A 10,021-nucleotide genomic window follows, 5' to 3' on the forward strand; every position below is an offset into this window, starting at 1 on the left:
ACACACACACACACACATACACATACACACACACACGCGCACACACACGCGCGCGCGCACACACACACACACACACACACGCGCACACACACACACACACACACATTTTAGAATATAAAAATAACAAAACACCAGCACAGTGGCTCACATCTGTAACCCTAGCACTCTGGAGAATGAGATAGGAGAATTCCCAGAAGTTTCAGGCCAACCAGGGCTATAAGTGAGTTCTAGGTTAGCCTGTGCTATAAAGTGAGACCCTTTCACTAAACAAACAAGTAATGACAAGTGAGTCCATACCCAAGAGCATCTCAGCCTCTCTGGGTTCAGCTGCAGAACTCATGCTCACTCACAAAGCTAAAACTGTACTTATTTGACAACCTCTGAGATATGTCACTGAGCCAATGATGAGACATCGGGAGATTGATATATATATATATATATATATATATATATCATTATATATATATATCATTATATATATATATAATGTTCCCTTCCTCCCTTTCTTTTATTATTATCATGAACATATATTTGACTACTACTTTGTTTTTATCTTTTTTTCCAAATTAAAAAACCCAATTATATTGAGAAAAATTGTTCTATAATAAGATGCATAGTTAATGGCTATTAGGTAATCTAGTAATTCTGCTAAAATATTTTTTCTCTCAATCTAATCTGATAAAGCATATCAATGTGATTAAATAGGAAACACAAAATAATAATTACTTCTCATCCATGCGGCTTCTCATGTTCTTTAGTTTCTGCATGATGCTGCTAGTTTCACTGCTGGAAATAGATATTGGGGAAGGACTGCGGGTCTCCATGCCAGGTGGACCAGGACTGGCTGCCTTGTTGTCCTCTGCATCATCATCATCACCAAGAGAGCCCTGCAAACAATACAGAGTAGATGCTACTGACCTAAAGGTCTCAAGGAGATCGTAAACATGATCAACATGAGTTTAAACTTAAACTTAAAACGGTTGTAATAATAACTGAAATCAAGAGATTAATTGCTTAGAAAACAGAAATCCATCACATAACTAAAAGTAGTTTAGACAGTAAAATGGCCAGATGTGGTGGCACGTGTCTACAACCCCAGCACTCAGGAAGCAGCTTCGGAGGATCAGGAATTTGACACCAGCTAGAACTACCAATAGTGAATTCAAGGTTGGCATGGTATACACAGTGAGACTCTCCCTCAAACAATAACCAAATTTTTATGTTATGTATGTTCTACTACAGAAAGAGGGGAGAGAGCAAGAATGAGAGAGAGAGAAAAAGAGAGGGGGGAAGCAAACAAGCTAAAAACTGTTATATTATATATAAGTTCTTTTCTTAACTAAGGAAATCCAAAGAACTCAGAAATTTTCTGCTAGTATAATCAAGCACCCAGATGTCCTCTTTGACTTTTAAAAGTTAAAACAGAGGGAATACAAGGGGCTCGGGTGTAGCATAGTGGGTCAGTGCTTCCTTAGCAAGTGTGAGGCCTGAGGTTTAATCCCAAGCACTGCTTCAAAATAAAAATAAACATACCAGGCACTACAGGTATATAAAAAGTATATACACACAAAAAATTATCAAAAGATATAAACTTTAAACATACCAGGAAAATCAACTTTTTAAAATTTTTATGGAAAACAGTATGTTCACAGATTTTACAAAATTTACAAGAATAATATGGAGGAATTACTGGCTCAACCAGCACGTTACTTCTAAGAAGCAACAAGCAAAACCTGAAACCAGGTTTGATAGTACTACAACCTCAGCACTCAGGATGCTCAGGACTGCCAGCCTTTCATGGACAACCTGGGCTATTGAGCAAACTGCAGGCCAGCCAGGGCTACATAGCAAGATCTTATCTTTAAAAACATACTAAAACCAAACAATGAAACAAACAAAAAATCCACAGACAACACAGCGACATTTTAATAGCTTAATTCAACTTTCCCATAAATAGTAAGTTATACTCATTATTTTACAAGAAGATAAGTACACATCATCTTGTCTGCTTAAATTTTATGAAATTACAACGAAGCAGATCTCTTCTCTTTTCCTTCCTGCTCCTGAACAAATGAGACCTAAAGTTGTGAGAGAGAAGCATGTCTCTCTGTGTCCAGAGGGAGAGTGGGGGACTAGAAGCTGAGTAGGGTTAAAAGCACATCTTATTCCGGAGCATGGCCTGTGTGAAGTACCCACGTAAACAGGACAACATGTTAGTTCATGTGGAAGCAAGTGATCAGTACCACGTCTTGGTGGGCACTGAGGACGGCCTTTCCACAGAGAATTCCCTAGCAAATGCGCCACAGTCAATGGAGAAGAAAGATAGAGGGAAAGAGAAGATAAACAAGTGTGGTGTCCCGAATGATAATAGCTGCCATAGGCTCATGTTTGAATACTTAGTTTCCGGGTGGTGAAATTGTTTGGGAAGGATTAGGAGGTGTGGCCTTGCTGGAGGATGCGCCATAGGGTGCGGGCTTTTGAGTTTTCAGGAATTGTGCCATTCCCAGTATGTTCTCTGCTTCCTGCTTGTGGATCAAAATGTGAACTCTCAGCTGTTCCAGCCCACATACCTGCTACTTGCTGCCACAATAGACTCCTAACCTTCTGAAACTGACAACCCATTTAAATGCTTTTTTTTTTTTTTGAGATAGGGTTTCTCTGTGTAGCCCTGGCTATCCTGGAACTCACTCTGTACACCAGGCTGGCCTCGAACTCAGAAATTCACCTGCCTCTGGGCAGTGGTGGCGCATGCCTTTAAATGCTTTCTTGTATAAGTTTCTCTGGTAGTGATGTTTTGTCACAGCAACAGAAAAGTAGTTCGTTAACACAGTAAAGTCTAGTACAAACTAATTAAGTGATTGAGGCACAATGATCAATAATGGGATCAATCAAAATCAAGGTTTACCTGTTGGCAGCAATAAATACAAAATCACTTACATGATACCCCTACCACAGGTACATAATCTGAATCTAATGTCGAGGGAACAACAGACAAAGCCTGTTAGGGAATGTTCTACAAAATGACTGTCGTGTATTCTCATCCATCCGGTCAAGAACCTATTCTAGACTGAAGGAGGAAAAAACCAAAAAGATACAAAAACTGCCTCTAGCAATTTGGAGTTGATATAAGAGCACCATTGTGACAAGTAGAGAAAAGACGTGAAGTAGTAATAATAATCAGTATTAGTTTATTGGCTACTTATTATTAAGCAACTCAGAAAAATAAATTTATCATGTGCTTAATTTTTTTTCTGTTAATTTGAGAATGTTTCAAAAATCAAAATAGGGAAAATTAGGGATTTAAAATTTTACATTGTTACAAAATCCTGAACATTCCAACACAGTACTGATACTCTGCAGTACCTTAGAACAGACGCAGATTTTGCTCTTGCCTAACTATCTCCTTTAATCTGGACAGTTGAGAGGAATACCATATAATGAGAACAGTCTCTCCTTTCAATTTTGAGAAATAATGACAGATCAGCAAATCCAAGAATTCTGCCCCACTTTACTTCATAAGAGGAAGAATTTAAAATGAAAGAACCATGTGTTCTGAGATGTTTTCCCACTATACACAAAAGCAGGCACACAGGAGTTTATCTAAGTAAGTCATTATTAGATCACACTGAACAAATATACCTATCACTTCAGAATACAAAGTGAGCCAAGATTAACAAGCAACATAGGCAGGAAACAAATTAATAAAAGTTTCATTTAAATTACCAACTTATTCTCCCCCGCAGACTTGAGCTTCTCCTGCAGTTTTATGGTAGTCTGGCGGATCCTCTCTATCTCTTCCTGCTGCTTTAGAATCAGCTGCCTTTCTTTCCGAGCTGCCTTATTGGCTTCCTGAAGACGCTTTATTTCTGCCTAACATTTAAAGAGTTAGGAAAAGGGATTGAGATTTGAAGGAGATACATTCAAAGTAGCATACAGAAAAGAATGAAGTCATCAATAGATCACAGATACAATGTAATTCAAGATAACAATACCAAAACATGGGCTGGTAAGATGGCTCAGTGGGTAAGAGCACTGACTGCTCTTCTGCAGGTCCTGAGTTCAAATCCCAGCAACCACATAGTGGCTCACAACCATCTGTAACAAGATCTGATGCCCTCTTCTGGAGTGTCTGAAGACAGCTACAATGTATTTACATGTAATAAATAAATAAATCTTAAAAAAATACCAAAACATTTCATATTAGTGGAGGGAAAATGTTATAAATAACTATCATTCTAAAACAGTTTAGCATGATCTCCTAGGTTTAATAACTATAGTCAAACATGCTGGCAAATTCACAGTCCCTTTAACCTTTTATACCTTTCACATTTCCCAAAATGATACTGTATCTTTACATTTATCTGTTTAATAGCTGCACATCAGCAAGCCAATTAGTGTAACCACTATTGTACTGTTAAATTCTTAAATCCTAACATTTCTCACTATCCAAAGAATGCTTTAACTCTATAACTACTTTATGTTATGAAATATTAAAAAGTTCCTAAAAGTAGGAAAAGCAAGTTAATGATATCAGTCTATGGCCCTTAGTACAGGGTTTTTTGTTTTTGATTTTAAAGAATTATTTATTATGTATACAACATTCTGCCTGCATATATGCCTGCACACCAGAAGAGGGCACTAAATCTCACAATAAATGGTTATGAGCCACCCTGAGGTTGCTTGGAATTGAACTCAGGACCTCTGGAAGAGCAGCCAGTTCTTTTAACCTTTGAGCCATCTCTCTGCCCACTCAATTTACGAACGAGAGTAGTACAATAAAGACACTAAAAAACAGTTATTTCCATTATTTATGTCTGAGAGTTGTCGGGTTTTGTTTCTTTTTTAAAATTATTAGCTATCTGAAAAGTAAACAGTTTAGTGGTTAGCACTCTGGATTCATTGTAATATGACAAAAACCACAAAAACCACATTTTTCACTATTCAAATGACCCAAGTCCTCTTCAAGAGTAGCAAGTGCTCTTAACTGCTGCAGCCAGGAGTAAGCACAGCTTGCCTGTTAGTAATGCTTTCAAGTAAGGGTGGTGTTCTGGACTGCGGGGAGGGGAGAGCTGGGGGTTTGAGACAGGGTTTCTCTGTGTAGCCCTGGCTGTCCTGGAACTCACTCTGTAGACCAGGCTGGCCTCGAACTCAGAAATCCGCCTGCCTCTGCCTCCCAAGTGCTGGGATGAAAGGTGTGCCCCACCACTGCCCGGTGGAGAAATGTTCTTTACTGGCTTGCTCAGCCTGCTCTCTTATAGAACCCAAGACTTCCAGCCCAGGGATGGCACCACCCACAAGGGGCTCTACCCACTGGATCACTAATTGAGAAAATGCTCCACAACTGAATCTCATGGAGGCACTTCTCCAACTGAAGCTCCCTTCTCTGTGATAACTCCAGCCTGTGCCAAGTTGGCACACAAAACCACTCAGTACAATTGACCCTTTGTCAACTTGACACACAAACACATCACTATTAAGCCTCAACCCTTACTTTCTTATTCATCCCAAGATCTAAAGTCCCACAGTCTTTACATATTAAAAGTTTAATCAATTTCAAATGTCCAATATCTTTTAAAATTCAAGGTCTCTTAACTGTGGGCTCCACTAAAATACTTTCTTCCTTCAAGAGGGAAAAATATCAGGGCACAGTCACAATCAAAAGCAAAACCAATGTCTGGGATCCAACTCACAATCTTCTGGGCTCCTCTAAGGGCTTTGGTCACTTCTCCAGCTCTGCCCTTTGTAGCACACATCTTATCTTCTAGGCTCCAGATGCCTGTACTCCACTGCTGCTGCTGTTCTTGGTGGTAATTGCATGGTACTGGCATTCCCAAAACACTGCTGTCTTTTGCCGTAATGACGCTTCACCAATAGCCTCTCATAGGCTCTCTTCATGGTGCCAAGCCTCAACTCCTTTGCATGACCCCTTCAGTCCTGGGCCATCGATTGCAAACTGAGGCTGCTCCTTCACCAATGGCCTTCCATGACTTCTCACTATGCTGAGCCTCAGCTGCTCTTCATGACCCATTCATGCCTTCAAAACCAGTACCACCTGGGTGACTCTTACACATTACCAAGCCCTGCTGCAGCACAAGGTACAACCTTGGCTATCTCTGGAACACAGCCTCTTTGTGCTCTCAGAAAACACTTCCCAGAAGATGTCACCTCAGTGATGCTGGTCTCTTCTTAATCACCGCTAATTTCTTAGCTCCAGCTAACCAGCATCAATAGTCTCAGTAATGCAAAGTTTTCACTTTAGTAGTTCTGGTATCTTGCTAATCACAGCTGATACTTCAGCCCCAGCTAACCAAAAACACAGAATCTTCACAATCAAAACAACATGACCCTGATAAGAGTCTTTAATCTTCCCTCTGAAATTTCACAAGCCAGGCCTCCATCTCTGCACTGTTCTCAACATGATCTTCCAAGCTTCTTACAGAACATCCCACAGAGTTCTTAACAACCAGTTGCTCTTCTAGCTCAAAGTTCCAAAGTCCTTCCACAGTCCTCCCCAAACACAAAACCAGCCAGTACACATGCCATCATCAATCAGGACAACTATCATCTAGAAAACAGGACAAGAAACACTGATGAGGACCCAGAGGAGAAACAACTACGCACTATGGGTAGGAATGTGAACTGGTGTGACCACTATGGAAATCAGTATGGAGTCTCTTTTAAAACCTAAAAATAGAAATACTAGATGGCCCAGTTATACCACTCTGGTCATATCCACACAGAAATACAATTCAGCATCTAAACAGGATTTTAAGTCATCAGAATGCAGAGATCTCTGCACAGCTGTGTTTACTGTTGCACAATAGCCACAATATGGAACCAGCCCATAGATGGAACTGAAATTATTATGTTAAATAAAATAAGACAGACTCAACAATTATCAAAGTCTGACTCTATAATGGTTTGAATAGGTTTGGCATCCTCTAGACTCATGTGTCTGAATGGTTGGCTCATAGGAGTGACACTATTAGGAGGTGTGTCCTGCTTAGGATAGGTGTGGTATTGTTGGAGGAAGTGTGTCACTGTAGGAGTCAGCTTGAAGGGCTTCTAGTGCTTAAGCTCCAATCACTGCAAGGAGAGATCCTTTAGATGCAGAACTCTCTGCTCCTCCTCCAGCATCATGTCTGCCTGCACATTGTCATGCTTCCTGCCATGATGACAATGGACTAAACCTCTAAACTGTAGGCCAGTGCCAGTCAATGTTTGCCTTTATAAGACTTGTTATGGACATGGTGACTCTTCACAGCAGTAAAACCCTAAGACACTTGGTATGTTAATTTTAAGAATTTAATGGAACACACAAATTTAAAAAGACAAAAACACTCGGCTTGGTTCAATTTCCAATTCAAATAACTTGCACAAATACTTTTCCATGCATCAATCACTGTAGTCAGCTAGCCAAAGCAGGGCCCTAAGTGTGAGCTTTACACTTGTGATAAACATAGTATAAGACACACGAATGCAAAGATCACGATCATAAGATGATCACTTTTGCCATTTAATCAGGGCTTTGTTAATCAAAATCTACTCTTTTAACTGTAAATACATAAAAGTAAAGAATATGACTTAACAGTCAACCTGATGTCCCCAGTATGTGCTAGGGCACTGCTTTGTGCTTGAATTTCTGAAGTAAAAAACATAACTCAATGACTTTTCCAGGGAATCCAAAGGGAAAAGGGATGTGAATCTTCTGCTCTCACTGGGTAAGTGTCCCCTAAAATCCATGTATAGAAGGCCAGTCTCGGGATTGTGGAGTGATTAAACAGTGGTAGACTCTTGAGGGGAACTTAGATTGGGTCATGGCTAGTCTCTTCTTTTCTCTCTCTTTACTTCCTAGCTACCAAGAGCTTCCCATCCCTCAAGCTTTTGTAATCCCGTCATGATACACTACCTAACTTACAGGCCTAAAACCAACTATGTCAACTACAGGACTAACCAACCATGTACTGAAACCTCTCAAATATAACCAAAATAAACCCTTTTCTATACCTTAGGTATTCATTATGGCATCAGAAAGCTAATGCATTTCCTATCATAATTAATGACATTCCTGGGTAAGCTGATTTTTTGACACTATTTAAGTAATAATCTATTACATCACTCATATAACCTTAGTCCAGGTAACCAGATCCCAGAGCCTGAGTTCCTAATCATCATCATCTGCCTCTCCAGAACCCAAAGCTAAGGTCCTTCTAAGTCTAATAAGTCATAAACTAGTCAATATGGAATTAATGCCATAAAATACTACTCAAGGAAGCAATGCTAAGTATGAATCCACATCTACTTTTCTACACTTAGCTTCATTTTTTTAATTTGTATTTTATAGGATTTTTATTCTCTATAGTACATGAAGGTACATTTGACAGTCTAGTAAGTAATGTGACAATTTTAAAATAGGTGAGACTAGCAAGAAATGCCTAGTAATTATTGTACTACAGCAATAAGCAGTAGTATCAGCTAAATCTTATAAACAGTGATAATAGCAAAATGTGGCTAGGTAAAATGCCACAGGCACAAGCTTCCCTGGGGACAAACTATGTCCCACAGGTGCTGTTCCCAACACACCTTTTCTTGCTGAAGTCTTAAAAGCAAACCACGCTGTTTCTTCCGCAGTGGGGGCATCTTGTCATCTTCTCCTTTGTCTCGAAGATGCCTGCAGAGCATAGTCTTTCATTGATATCAATGTTAAATTGACAATTTCAAAACCTAGAAACTAATGCAATGTCTGTCTTTCAATGTGGAAAGCAACTGCTACAAGTACTAGTTTCAGCAAGTGTTTTACTGAATATGTGTATGTGAATGTTTGGGGGGGGGGTGTTGGCCCTGGACAACACCTTCTATGGACAGCAAAATGTTGAGCAACATACAGCACTTGAGAGGTATTAAGTATAAAATGACAACCTATAATGAGTTGGATAAAGTGATCTAAGAAATGAAAACATTTACCAATACAAAAATTATCTTATAAGTAGCACACACCAAAGATTACTGCCACTATTTTTAGTTGAGAACTGTGTTGATGAGATCACATCAGATGAGACAGGATGGCAATGTGGTTCACATGTGGCACAGTATTTAGCATTCACCAAACCCACGTTTGATTCCCCAACATCAAAAATAAAAACATCATAAGACAAAAAGCATTTCTTATTTCAAAAAAACCCCTGAGTACTGAAAATGATACTTATTGAAAGAACTTGCTTTTTTTGATGCTCTAGCCAGGCTAATTCGGCCTTTGTCTTTTCCTTTAAGGCCTTTTCTCGAAGCCGCAGAAGAGAGGACTGGTGAGCTGCGCGCACTTCCTCTTCCTTCATATACTGTCGCACCATCTCCATAGTGAACTTAGAAAAGCTATCCTGTCCTCCTGAGAACGGCATGCTCAGCTCCTAAAGCACACAATTTATTTCAAAATTTTTGGTATTTAACTTCATTTAAAAAGTTACATGAATTACAAAAGATAGGATGGTGGCCACATGACTATAGTTCCAGAGGCTAAGATATGCAGATTCCATGAACATGTTTGAGACCAGTCTGAGGAACATAGTGAGATTTCATCTTAAAAAGAAATGAATAAAAAAGAAATAAAGCAAATAAACATCGTATAAACTACCTACCATATGAGAAAATATTGCTCAAAAAGAGAGGAGAGGAAGGAAGTGAAATTCATCTAAAAAAAAATGGAACATTTTTTAATGAACAGTTATTGCAAGTCATGCAGTGGACCAGGGAACAAAGCAGGGTAAAACTCCATCCCTGCCGGGCAGTGGTGGCGCACACCTTTAATCCCAGCACTTGCGAGGCAGAGGCAGGTGGATTTCTGAGTTCAAGGCCATCCTGGTCTACAGAGTGAGTTCCAGGATACCAAGGGCTAAACCCTGTCTCAAAAAACCAACACAACTGACAAAGGAGCTAAAACCATCCAGTGGAAAAAAGACAAAGCATTTTCAACAGATGGTGCTGGCTCAACTGGCGGTTAACATGTAGAAAAATGCAAATCGATCCA

General features: G+C 39.5%; 1 protein-coding gene across 3 annotated transcripts in view; it reads right to left on the minus strand.

The window, feature by feature from the left end:
- Cep350 (centrosomal protein 350) overlaps positions 1-10,021 on the minus strand; it is a 157,697-nt gene that overhangs the window by 46,006 nt on the left and 101,670 nt on the right. For all 3 annotated transcript variants that reach the window (XM_031385383.1, XM_031385392.1, XM_031385375.1), the window contains 4 exons: positions 9,220-9,404; positions 8,584-8,671; positions 3,724-3,870; positions 727-887 (listed from right to left, as the gene is read on the minus strand). In XM_031385383.1, the coding sequence (XP_031241243.1) occupies positions 727-887; positions 3,724-3,870; positions 8,584-8,671; positions 9,220-9,404 (581 nt within the window). The remainder of the gene's footprint in view (positions 1-726; positions 888-3,723; positions 3,871-8,583; positions 8,672-9,219; positions 9,405-10,021) is intronic.

The sequence above is a fragment of the Mastomys coucha genome, unplaced genomic scaffold (genome assembly GCF_008632895.1).
Source record: "Mastomys coucha isolate ucsf_1 unplaced genomic scaffold, UCSF_Mcou_1 pScaffold1, whole genome shotgun sequence".
Classification (NCBI taxonomy): domain Eukaryota; kingdom Metazoa; phylum Chordata; class Mammalia; order Rodentia; family Muridae; genus Mastomys; species Mastomys coucha.